Here is a 13,260-nt window from a genome sequence, read left to right as displayed (position 1 = left end):
CGGAGGAAGGAACTGGCCACCCTATTGTATAAAACAAGGCCTGGGAATGGCGACGCTACCTGCCCTGCGCCAACGCTTATGATTAAGTGTGAAGTTTACCACGTTTTCCTCCTTTTACTTTATCCTCTTTCTCTTCCTCCTCCTCTTCTTCTTCTTCTTTTTTTTCCTTCTTCTTTTTTCCTCCACTTCCTCTTCGTATTATCATTATTATTATTATTATCATTATTATCCCTCCTCCTCCTCATCAAATAACATTTTCTACTCTTTCGAAATGCCAGACGAAGCTCAGGAACGTGAGGCGAGCTGTGTGTCGTTTGTCCCGCTTTCCTCAGTAACACAATGATTACGTTATGATCCCAAGGCACGAATTTTCCCTTGGTCATTCTTAAAACTGTGGTAATATGTGAGGATTAACGAGTGTTATGAAATTATTGAAATTTGATGAATGATACGGTTGATGAAGCTTTAGAAAAAAAAATATATACAGTGATTATTGATACACACACACACACACACACACACACACAGGAGAGAGAAAAAAAATACACAGCAGATCCGTTCCCAAATTAGTTATAAAACATCATTGATACTATTTATACCCACAGGAGTGTTCGCACCTTCGCATTATTCAATCAGATTCACCGCTAAGGACCCAAAGTCCCACACACACACACACACACACACACAGCCATAACAATACATCTACTCGTGCTTTCATAACGATAACTTTATGGCAATAACATATCAAGTCAGAAAATACATCACCACATCGCCACCACCTCGCCTCGCCTCCTCACCACAGCTCCACCTCCTTCTACCACAACCCCAAGCTGCCTGCAACACTGGGGCCCTCTCAGCTGCCCCCTACAGCTGCTGGAGGGGGAGGGGTGTATTTCCCTTCGCTTCTCCACCTCAGATCTCTTTCCTCTTTCTCAGGAACAAAAATAGATGACTCATTTAAGAAATCCCCACCTCCCAACACCTTCCCACCGCCGCATCCACCACACCGTCTCTCTTCCACAAAAATATCCTCTGCGGTAATTCCCCACCACACTGTTCCTCTTCCATCCCTACTGTACTTCAGCAAACCTTACTTAAGAACATCTCTCAAGTGTCACCTGACCACGACATTTCTCTTTTAACATTGTTTCTTTACCACACTGTCCCCACCACACTAACCCAAACACTCTTCTTCCACCACACCGCCCCTTCCACGCCCAACTACAATGCTCTCCAACCACATTGTTCCCCCACCACTACTACTACACACTCTTCCATTCGACTGCTCCTCCCACCGTCCCGTCCCCAGTCCCCATTACCCCTACTTCCTGCACCTCCCCCGCTTCACTTTGCCTCTTCCACATCTCTCCCAAGATTCTTCTCGACAAGCCCCTTCTGACACGGGCCTCATGAAGCCTCAGGACAGATTATAAGGCGACGCCCAGATACGCATAAAGAAAGACGCAGTGTTTGGGGTAATGTACATGAAAAAACTTTTATCTTTTTCTTAGATCTGCTTTTTAAGTTGATGAGCCGAAAGGAAATTAAGTTGAGGTCATCTGCTGAAGGCGGAGGAGGCGGAGAACGAGGAGGAGAAAGATCAGGAAGAAGAGCAGAGTTCCTAGTCATGCCTCGCTGAGATTACCCAAATTAATGTGATATGCTTGAAGATACAAGAACTTGTCGGAAAAGAGGAAAAACTGAAGGAGGAGAATGATGAGGACGAGGTTAAGGACAAGGAGGAGGAGGAGTAGAAAACATTCTTGAGGGGGAAGGAAATAGTGGGAGGAGCGAGGGAGGGAGTGAAGGACGAGGCTGAGGCGAGGGTAGCGGTATAAAGCAAGGGTCAGCCAGCCTCGTGCAGTCATCCTCGTGGTCCTCGCTTAGTCGGTGCCCAGAACACTCCTCGCATTCACCACGCCCTGAGCTAAGGGTCCATCACACAAACACACACGCACACAACACAGGTTCCTTCTCTCCCTGTAACTTCTCAACAAACGCACACACAAATTTAACTGAGAACAAATCCAAACTTTATCAGAATTGAGAAGCGAACGAAAACGAAATTACAGAAAACCTTAAGCACAGTGAGAGAAAGGTTTGCCCAAGCCCGAAGGAGGAGCACCAACCTCTCCCGCACCACCATGAAGACCCACAATACCCCATCCTGCTTCCTGCTGCTCTTCTTCGTCTCTGTCAGCCTCCTCCCCTGCCTCGCCATCAGTAGACAGGAGTGAGTAGAAAGACTGATGGATCTAAGGCGTCGCGACAATGGGGTTGTAAAGCGCAGAGTTTAAATAGAGGAAAAAAAATCAAATCGATAAAAGCTTGCTTGTTTATGGAAGTGCATGCTAATACGTTTTTTTTTTTTAGTTAGAACACTAAATGACAGGGGTATTTATTTAATTATCACTAAAGAAACCTATTTTTTCCCTTACACTGTATACTTGTACTGCATTGTATTGTGTTGTATTCTGCTCCATCACGCAATTTTCTTGTTCCCTCCACTCGTACTCCTGCACGCTCCTTCCTTTATTCCCTCCGCCACACCCTCCACTCCTCGCATCACAGCCACCCAGTCTCCAGCTCCTGTTTCCCCCTCACGCCCACAACAATCCTTCCTTCTTTCACACCCTCGTCACCTAACACTACGCCCACTCACTTCCTTCCCTCTCTTTTTACCACCCCAACACTTCCTAGATACCTCCACGCTCCCTCCTCCCTCTCCTTCACTACCTTCACGCTCCTTCAACGTCCTCTCACTCTCACCTTTCGTCACCTAGCAGTCTCGCCATACATTCCTTTTTTCTCCTTTACTACCTTCACACTTCTTGCTCTCTTTAACCCTCTTACTATCTCATATCACCACCTAACAGTCTATCTTTACACTTCTTTTTACTGTCCACTGCCTTCACTCTCCCTCCTCTCTTTAAACCTCTCACTCTCTCATACCTTTACCTAGCAGTCTTTCCATACAGTCTCCTTCTCTACCCTATTGAGGAAATCTCCAATGACGCTCAAACCACCTCCATCCCACAATCCATGCCACCCCTCACCCCTCCACATGAATCTTCCCCCACACACCACACTGGTCACCACTTTACCCTTCTCTCATTCCGTACCACACCTGTGTCTATAATACCGTCCCCCAATAACACTGCTTCCTCGCCAGACTGCCTTTCGGGAACCCACTTTTTTACCAAGTAGTTAGATTTCTGAATCAGAGAAGTAGGGGTCTTATAATGTGCTCACGTTTAACCTACTTACCGTAACGTAACGTAACCTAACCTAACGCAACCTAACCTAACTTAACCTAATCCACATACGTAACCTAAACTAACCTAACCTTAACCTAACCTGCCCACGTAACCTAACCTAAGCTACATAACCCATATACCCCCACCTTAATCTAACCTAACTTAAGCAGTCTTGCCTCACTTCCTAAGTTCCTATACCGCAGTATCGACTCCCTCACGCATGTACCTAAATTAACCTAACTTACGCAACCTAACCTAACCTAATCTTGCTTCACTTCTTCTTTCCACTAAGCCTTCAATCCTCACGCTTCTTTATTCACTCCCTCACGCCCTCCAGCACCTACAGGCAGTACGCGGACATGCCCACGGCGCAGGAGGAAGGGGAGAGGGAGCCTGGACGGGGCGGGGCGCACTACGAAAGTGGTTTCGGGCCCCAGGAGGTGCAGCCCGTCGCCAGGTGCCGCCACAACTTCCACGAGAGGACCGAAGCAGCTATCAGCAGGCAGATCAACTTGTTCCTCCACGTCGGTTATGTGTACAGCAGCATGGTGAGTACGTGTACGTGTGTGTGTGTGTGTGTGTGTGTGTGTGTGTGTGTGTGTGTGTGTGTGTGCGCGCGCGCGCTAGGATGTGACATGAGGCCGCTATGACACGCCGCTGACACACATACACACACACACACACACACACACACACACACAGAAGTGAGTAAGAAGCCACAGGAGAAGGGCAATGAGGAAGGAATAACGAACAAAGAGAACAACGAGAAATGGAGAAGGAAAAGTAATCGAGGTGATAAAGAGGAGAGCCTGATAAAGAGGAGAGCCTGAATTATGTAAAGACATGTGTAGTATATATAGAATTCAAGCACATTTTTCGCAACTTTTTTTTGCGTCCTCTCAAGTATCCAGCCTCTCTCTGTATCCGTAAAACTAGATCCTTTCCATCGATATTCTTTAATCCACTCACTGACTTACGAGGATATATTGTAATTAGGTCTTAATGTTAGTGTGTGTGTGTGTGTGTGTGTGTGTGTGTGTGTGTGTGTGTGTGTGTGTGTGTGTGTGTAGGAGTCCAGACCATGTGTTTCAATTTCTCACTCCACACCCACACACACACACCCACACAGACACACACACACACACCCACACACGCACACAATCTACAATTACGACACGGAGAGAATGCACTTTGTTCTCCCATATTTCAATCCAGTGTCTTCCTTGCCTTACTCATTGACGCAGACAAGTGCGGGCGGCAGTAACTCTATATATTCACGGATGCAGCACTTTTATAACATCTCCAATTATCTTTATACAAGTGCGCGGTTTAAGTTAACGTGATTTACGGCCGCAGCGTCATCGGGCGCGGCGGCGGGACCCTCCACGCTCCCCGCCGCCTTATCTCCCGGAGCATTACTAGGAGTCAGTGTTGTATTGTGTGGCGTGACCTTGGCAGAGAAAGAGAGAGAGAGAGAGAGAGAGAGAGAGAGAGAGAGAGAGAGAGAGAGAGAGAGAGAGAGAGAGAGAGAGAGAGAGAGAGAGAGAGAGAGAGAGAGAGAGAGAGATGCAATAGACAAATAGATTACGAAAGAGAAGAATAGAACTGATTGACGGATTAAATGTATGAAACACTCCAAGAAAGAGAGAGAGAGAGAGAGAGAGAGAGAGAGAGAGAGAGAGAGAGAGAGAGAGAGAGAGAGAGAGAGAGAGAGAGAGAGAGAGAGAGTGTATGACTAATAATAGCGACCATGCAAATGCGATCAGATATTGTATCGCGGCGTGTGTTGTGCGGTGTTTGTATTACTGGGAAGGCCTGGCCGGCTGGTGCATCTTCTCCCTCTCCCTCAGCGCCACACAAGACGGCGTGGTGCATTTGAAAGAACTCATTGCATAACCCTCTCTGTCCATTACTTAAAAGGGAATGCATAATTATGTCGATGATTCACGCTTGTTGTTGTTATTGCTGCGCTTGTCTCCACTATACAGAGACGCGAATGTATGTTTCTTAATAAGGCATTACTGAATGACGCTCCTTCATTCTTAAAACTCTCGCAGACTTAACTAGCATATATACATTCGGATTAAGGGAAGATATTAAAAGTAAGATAATGACACGTGTTCATTCTTTGACTCTGGTTGACTTCATTAGCATATATGTCCGAAGTAAAGAAAGAATCGTCGACTTAACTCTTGTATACTCAGATTAAGGGAAGAAACTAAGGCCAAAGTATCAAACATTAGATTATAACACGTATTCATTCTTAAAACTTTGTCAACTTAACTTACATGTACAGTCGGTCTATGGGAAGAAACGAGTCCAACGTATTAAACAATGGATAATGACACGTGTTCATTCTTTCAACCTTCGTATAATCAACTCGCACAAATGTTTGGACCACTAAGGGAGGAAGTGATGGCCCTTTGTATCAATTCCTTGAACTTCGAGGGTTTGAAGATTCCAGCACTTGACTCAGCCTCGTGAAGATGATTGTTCCCGCGGCTAATGAGAGGAAGGGAAAGGTTTACTCGAGATTCTTACCTTAACGAGAGCGGTTCCTTCACCTCAGCTCTTAAAATCACCTTATTTTTAGACCGCGAATACTTTATGATCGCTCAGGAACGCACTTTACGAGGCGCCCTTGATGCTGTGAGTCACCCTCTGCTGGTTGTGTTACGCGGGGGTTTTATCAATAAGGACGTTAATGAGGAGCCAGATTTGTTACTGCTGGGCGTCTGTAAGGCTCGTCCCGACACGCTACATTGCTCCTTACTGTGTTGTTAAATGCTGAGATACATACCCCGTACGAAAGTAATAATAATAATGATGATGATAATAATAATAATAATAATAATAATAATAATAATAATAATAATAATAATAATAATAATAACAATGATACCTAATAATTAATCATGAATAATGGATACTTGATAACAATAATAATAATAATAATAATAATAATAATAATAATAATAATGTGATATTGATGATGGAGAAGGGAAGAACAAAGAAAGTACGAAAGTCATTTTTTTTTTTATACGTGAAAAGGTTAGGAAGAGAAAATATCTTACTAGATGGCTGCCGCCTTCATCCTGTTCCCCCATCCGAAAAAAATAAATAAAATAAATAAATAAAATAAATAAATAAAAAAAAATGTACAAATGGAGGTGGTTGTCATCTGAGCGGGTTAATTTAGCTCGAGAGAGGTCTTGATGCTTCTCTCTTTAAATAGATAGTAATTGAAGACGCAGGAAGAGAAGAGAAAAAAAAAATTGAAACAGGCAGAGAATTTCAAGTTGCCAGTGATATGGATGAAACAGTGATATGGATGAGAGTGCTTTGCTACCTTTCTTTATCTTCATTTATTTGGGCATTTAAGCTACGTTTTTGTTGGTGTGAAAAATGAAGAAAAAGAAGTTCCGCTAATCTTTCTGCCTTTTTTTTTTCATTATCAATCTTATGAGTATTTGCTATTTATTTTAAACCAATACCCTTAAGAAAACGATACCGAAAGAAGTACTTGGCTTTCGCCTCACTAATTCTTATGTTGCCCACATTAAGTGTGACCATGCACTTCGACTTAACTTGGAAGGCTGAATGTACGCAAACCTGTTAAGTATCCATCAAATCAGGCAGTCTAGCCAGTCAGTCAACCAAACAATACAAACAAGGCTGCTCAGCACAGCAAACACTAATTCATAAATTATGTTCCTCTTTTCTGGTTCACATACCCATCACAATTTAATCAGCTTGAAGCGCCCAACCTCTAGCCTGAGATATGGAAACCCGGTAGGCTGTTCTTGTTTTACCCTCGCGGGTGGTGCCGCGTGTAACTGAACCACTGGGGCTCCTCTTAATTTCATAATAACCAACACTTATATTTAAGAGTCAGCTTAGTTACACTTCCTAACGTATGCACTACAGAAAAAAGATACATATAATACATTAACTTATAAGTTAAGCACAAGGAAGCACGCAGAGTGGTCTATTAGAGCTGTTACGGCTGGGAGCTTCTGCTGGAGTGAGGTGCGGTACACTCACAGCTATAAATGACGGGGCCACCAAACTATAAATTTCCTCAACAAAATCGTAATGATATTAACAAAACACATTTAATGTTGATACATATTATATGATATTATGTTTTTATATTAATGAATATACCTGATTAAGACATTTAGCTGGCTAAGACATTTGTAGGCGAAAGACGACAAGTTTGAGAAATCAAGTAATGACAAAGAGGGATACATTGTAGTGAACGAGCGGCGGTGAGATCATTAAACTGCATAAGTCTGATGCCGAGCAAGAGTACTGTCTGTTTCGAATCTGCGGACTAAGTATCATTTGCTTCTCGTCACAAAGAAACACATGAGTGGTACTAACAACCACAAACCTGTTGATCCTTACGGGCCTCACTGACTGGTGGTGCATGCGAAGCTAGATATTTGATGCTTCATAAATGCATGGGCCATGACAAAGGATATGTTGCACTGTACACAGACTGATATAAAGTTAAGCAAGGTTTCCGCACAAAAGGAAAATAACTTCATGCCCAGACACCGAGAAAAAACCTTCTCAAAAAGAAGTATTGAAGCTCGAAATGACTGATGTGGAGGTGGTGCGTGCAAGAAAAGATACAGAACTCTGGGCTGGATAAAAGTAGACCTTGAGACAGAACAATACGAGCTACACTTAAATCCTTTACTCAGCTAGGTAAAATGCAATTAGGTAAATACGTACAACAACATAAATGGAACCAGGTAACTACAATTACGCAAAATACAGATGACTAACCGAACAACCCTTTCATTGCTATAGGATTTGCTAACAGTCAGAGCACGGAACAGAAAAAAAAATGGAGAAATTTTGTCTACAGAACTATTTAAGATACCAGTAGAAAATTATTTAAAAATTTATAGGCGACTGAGAAAAAAAATCTAGAACTGAAAGGGTATATACAACTAGATAAATAAGCACCACGATCTACACCACTACCTCCTCTTCCAACTAGATAAGAAAGTACCACTCACACATCTGACTGCTCTTTCTCATCATCCTCCTCCTCCTCCAACTAGATAAATAAACACCAAAACCCACACCACTAACTCCTCCTCCTGCTGCCGTTCCTCCTCCGTCAGGCTCACCATTTCGGCAGCTGCGACGTCTCTCTCCCAGGGTTCGAAAAGTTCTTCCAGCAGATGGCGGAAGAGCAGCAGGTGCGGGCCGGGACGCTGTCGAAGTACCAAAGCATGCGCGGAGGCGTTGTGACCATGCTACCTGTGTCCGCCCCCACCACCATCAACTGGGGCACGGGACTTGAGGCTATGCAGAAGGCGCTGGATATGGAGAAGTCCGTGAACCAGGTAAGAGTGGCGAAGAGTGGGTCAGATGCGAGGAGGGAGAGGAGGAAAGGCAAGGGGAAAGGAGGGTCAAGAGAAGGAAAGGAAGGAAAGGCTATAGGGAGATGGAGGAGAAAAAAAAAGGGGGAGATTACTGAGGTGGAAGGAAGGAAGGGGTTGGAGGAAAGGAGAAAAAATTGCCAGGAGGTGGAGGAGGGAGAAAAGAGGGCAGGGAGGTGGAGGTAGAAAATGGGGTAGGGAGGAAAAGGTAGTTATATCACGAATGGTCAGTTCAGTGGTTAGCGGAAATTCAGTATAAAAAAAAAAAAAAACGGCGAAAACAAACAACATACTGTCATGAGCGTAATCAGAAAGTATCAATGAACGAAAATAACGGGAAAAGTTATAGATTTTGTGAATTTCAGTAACACGCTAGTAATTACCTGAAAATAGCCGGGAAGTGTGTTATCGGAGTGGGCAGAGTAGGAGAGAGAACTAAACTTGGTGGTGCAGTGTTAGGATGAGTGGGATGTGTTGGGAGAGGTGAGGCGGAGCGAAGGATAAGAGTGAGAACAAACAAGGCCTCGTTTCAAGCAGGGAGGGAAGGAAATGGCAGAAGAATAGGTAAGAGGAATGGGGGAAGATAAAGACAAAGGGAGAGGGGAAACAGGGAAAGGTGATGTAGCTGGCTTGCAGGGAAGGGACGAAAGAACACATTGTAGAGGGAGAACAGGACGAAAGGAATGGGCAGGAGGGAAACAAATGAGTGACAGTTTGCGCAGTAACAGTCATAAGGAGGACGGGAAGGAAGGAGAAATGAGCAAGATATTTATAGTGAGAGAATACTACAATATGACTGTATATAAGAGACGCAGCAACACCACACACCATTTTCTTTATTAGTTATGAAAATATAGTGAATCTAGAAGCACCAATTGAGCTGTTGATTCTCCATCCATGACCCAAATTCCTTCCTTCACCTTTACCGGGGGGGGGGAAAAAGATGAAAAGGCGGAGGGAGGGAGGGTCAGAGGAAGAGGAAGAAGAAGAGGGAGAGGGAAGCTGGTCTGCATGTGGATGAAATAATGAATAACGATGATGAAAATACAGTAATGAAGATAAAAATAATACTCAATTTGGTGTATTTTTGTTGTATAGAGGCGGTTCTGCAGTTTTTGATAATTTAGAGATGTTAGGCTTGTGTGTGTGTGTGTGTGTGTGTGTGTGTGTGTGTGTGTGTGTGTGTGTGTGTGTGTGTGTGTGTTTATCCAGATGATGTGGAGAAAGAGGGGATTATAATGGAGGTGGTTTATGAATGAAGAGCTTTAAGATGATTATGATTAGGAGGAGGAGGGGGAAGGAGGAAAAGAAGGAGGGGAGAAGGAAGAAAAGGAAAGGAATGATGAGGATGAGAAGGATATTGATGATGATGATGATGAGAAGGATATTGATGATGATGATGATGATGATGATGAGGAGGAGGAGGAGGAGGACAAGATAGAGTTGAGGGTTGGCGAGGCAGATCAGTGAGGAAGATGAGCAAGGAAGGAGCCGCGGGAGAGAGTCAGTCAGTGTGTCTCATGAGGGTAACGCGCCTCGCCTCGCCACAGGCATTGCTGGAGCTCCACCTGGTGGCTCAGCAGCACGAGGACACCCACGCCTCCACCTTCATCCAGACCAGCTTCCTCAACACGCAGGTAACACGCCGACACACCTGTGCTATTGGGAAAACTCTAACCTGGTATGAGAAATGCATGAAAAAAAAATAACTAAAAACTGGTGAACTACTTTCACAACGTAGAAAAGTGATATTCCTCAGGTAAAACACACACACACACACACACACACACACACACACACACACAGTTTTGCGTTTTCATCAATAGCAGGTTAGAGTTTTCTCAATAATACGTGCATTCCTCTCCCTCCCTCCCCTCCCGCCAAGATACACTTAAGTTTTTGTTGCCCGTATGATTTATTTTGTTTTATTTTCCTGACTTCTGTCTTCATATCACCACGTTAACGTAAGGTCATTAAATCATCATTACTGAATCTTCATTAATTAACTGTCAATTGAAACCATAGGGAAAACGTAAAACAAGTCTTTATAACAACGAAAGGACGAATTAAGTGCAACTGTGTGTTAATCTTTACGTCTGGTCTTGTTCCCGTCGCCCCAACAGGTGGAGAAGATCTTCACGCTGAGTCAGTACGTCACGAGCCTGGAGCGGGTCGGCCCGGGGCTTGGCGAGTACCTCTTCGACAAGTTGCCTCAGAACTAAGATCCTGCAGGGTCACGGGAGCCTTGTCATTCTCCCGAGCTGGACCCCAAACTTAACTGTGATCTGGGCTTGCTACGCACGAACTTCAGCTTCAAATGGAATGTTGCAAGCTTCAAATGGAGTGTTGCAAGCTTCAGTTGGTGTTGCCAGCTTCAAATGGAGTGCTGCCAACTTCAACTGAAGTGTTGCAAACTTCAAATGGAGTGTTGCAAGCTTCTAATGGTGTTGCAAGCTTCTAATGGTGTTGCAAGCTTCTAATGTGTTGCAAGCTTCAAAAGGAGTGTTGCAAGCGGACAGTCATCACAGCAAGCAACCACTATGAATTCCCACTGCCCCGCCCCGCCTTGCCTCACCCGCCTTGTGTATAGCCAGCCACCACCCCACCACCTCAACACTCCTCCGCGCCTCCAACAATCCTGATCGACCTAGTATATTTCAATGCACTCCACCTGTTCCGCTACGCCCTGGATAAACTTGGCACGCTTTCAGGTTTCTCCAAAAGTCCTGTCGCTACATCAGCCACCACAACCAAGCTGACACACACACACACACACACACACACACACACACACACACACACACAAACAAAGCAGAATCCTACTCAGACTCTGCATGCTATAATTAGGTAAATACTAATCACGTATACACTCTTTCTTTTGATGTTTAACTGTATAATAAGTAGCTTATCAACCCTCACACACACACACACACACACACGAGAACAGCCTCCCTTCGCTCTAAACACCGTCATCCATCTCGTCCCGTTCCGCTTCAAAATAAAACAATGTATGCATGTGTCTCGCGAGTGTGTGTGTGTGTGTGTGTGTATGTGACCGTCACCCTGAATGCATTATTACGTTGTTGAGAAGATGACAGAGTTTATTTAATATATTTTTACTGATATCTGGAGGTATTTTTCTTCAATTAAATAAATAGAAAAAAAAAAAAAAAAACGCATCGAGTTTTACGATTTCTTTAACATGTTTCCTCTTGTTGTTTGTGGCACATGCATGAAAAGGAGACAGGCTTGTGGAATGAAGGAGGAGGGGGTAGTAAAGAAGGGAATGGGGAAGAAAAGAGGGAAGGGTGTGCTGGCGTGCGGTGGTAATGGAGCGAAACGGAAAAGGAAGGGGAAGAAGGGGAAGTGGTAGAATGGAAGAAGGGGAAGGTGGTGGAGTGGAAAAAGGGGAAGGGGGAGTGGGGAAGGGAGAGGTGAGGGAAAGGAAGAGTGAGGTAGAGGGTGAAGGGATAAGGGAGGGGGCGTGAAGCAATGGTTATAATGGGAGTGGATTGCAAATTGACTCTCGCAATGGCGCTCTTGTCACTGCAATAATTGGGAAAGTAAAGAAATAAAAGGAAAGAAATAGAAAAATAAATAAATAAAATAAATAAATAAATAAATAATCGTAAATGAGACGGCAAAACTACACACATCTCGTAGCGTTCAGAGTGAGGTAACCTGAACGAACCGTCACACAAAATGCAACACTCACGATCCGTCAACAGCATAAAATGAGTCTCAATCTAAGCTAAGCGGCGGCGTGAACAGCGGGAGCTCAGCGTGGGTGGAGGTGAAGTCCCAAGCTTCATTCCCAACACGAGGTTAGTCACATACTTGAATGGCTATCACCTCCACCACTGTGCCTCCAAGACGTCCAAAGTCCTGCAAGACTCATCGCGGCGGCAGCAGACACTTCCCTGAATGGTGCGTCACCTTCTCCAGGCCGGTGTGGCTTATATAGAAGCAATCCGTGGCACAGGTGTCCACCAGTACAGTGAGCGGCTCCTTGGTGTGAGATGTCCGTGCGGCAAACGTGTACACGTCCCCTCTGCACGCTGGTTCCTATCTCCGCAGCAAACGTTCAGGGTGGCAGATGAAGAAGGTGCTCACATTAATTTCTTATTTTTTTTCTCCCATATATATATATATATATATATATATATATATATATATATATATATATATATATATATATATATGAAATAAAAAAGTATAGACTACATGTGAAAATATGGAAAACCGCGCTCCAAATGACAAACATCAGATAACTAAATTCAAAGTGAGGTAATTCATAAAAAAAAGGCATGAAAAAAAAAAAAAAGATCGAAGCGATGAAGATCAGGATAACAGATACGCAACGAAAACACGTGAAAAAACATAAAATCAGCATGAGATCTTTACAGTGACAAGCGGTGTGTGTGTGTGTGTGTGTGTGTGTGTGTGTGTGTGTAATGTACTTATTTTTAGCTTTGATCGGGTTTTCTGTATTTGTGGCTGAAAATGTATTATATTCACTTATGTATGTACGCATAGTTTTGTGTTTAATATTTTCAACGTTCTATATCAATTATGAGTTTTATTTTTCAGCTTCGTATGCT

At 43.9% G+C, this 13,260-nt stretch overlaps 1 protein-coding gene across 3 annotated transcripts; it reads left to right on the top strand.

Annotated features, from left to right (window-relative positions):
• Positions 1–1,803: 1,803 nt before the first annotated feature.
• On the top strand, positions 1,804–11,452 carry LOC135104153 (soma ferritin-like). 3 transcript variants are annotated; one of them, XM_064011213.1, is made up of 5 exons: positions 1,822–2,233; positions 3,604–3,805; positions 8,399–8,623; positions 10,210–10,296; positions 10,783–11,452. In XM_064011213.1, exons 1-5 carry the CDS (start codon positions 2,145–2,147, stop codon positions 10,879–10,881), a joined length of 702 nt encoding a protein of 233 aa, XP_063867283.1. In that variant the 5' UTR covers positions 1,822–2,144; the 3' UTR covers positions 10,882–11,452. The 3 variants fall into 3 exon arrangements, with proteins under 3 accessions (XP_063867284.1, XP_063867283.1, XP_063867282.1); XM_064011212.1 differs by having other exon boundaries at positions 1,827–2,233; positions 3,595–3,805; XM_064011214.1 differs by lacking the exon at positions 10,210–10,296 and having other exon boundaries at positions 1,804–2,233; positions 3,595–3,805.
• The last annotated feature ends 1,808 nt before the right edge of the window (positions 11,453–13,260 follow it).

This window comes from Scylla paramamosain, chromosome 10, assembly GCF_035594125.1.
Source record: "Scylla paramamosain isolate STU-SP2022 chromosome 10, ASM3559412v1, whole genome shotgun sequence".
Taxonomy (NCBI): domain Eukaryota; kingdom Metazoa; phylum Arthropoda; class Malacostraca; order Decapoda; family Portunidae; genus Scylla; species Scylla paramamosain.
The sequence above is the reverse complement of the archived record's forward strand: the minus strand, read 5'-3'. Positions and strand labels throughout refer to the sequence as shown.

Excerpts from the sequence above, each read along its gene's own strand:
- LOC135104153 (XM_064011212.1), top strand. The coding sequence starts at position 2,145 with ATGAAGACCCACAATACCCCATCCTGCTTCCTGCTGCTCTTCTTCGTC. Across the intron at positions 8,624-10,209 it reads TGGAGAAGTCCGTGAACCAG|GCATTGCTGGAGCTCCACCT; the intron begins GTAAGAGTGGCG and ends GCCTCGCCACAG. Across the intron at positions 10,297-10,782 it reads CCAGCTTCCTCAACACGCAG|GTGGAGAAGATCTTCACGCT; the intron begins GTAACACGCCGA and ends TCGCCCCAACAG.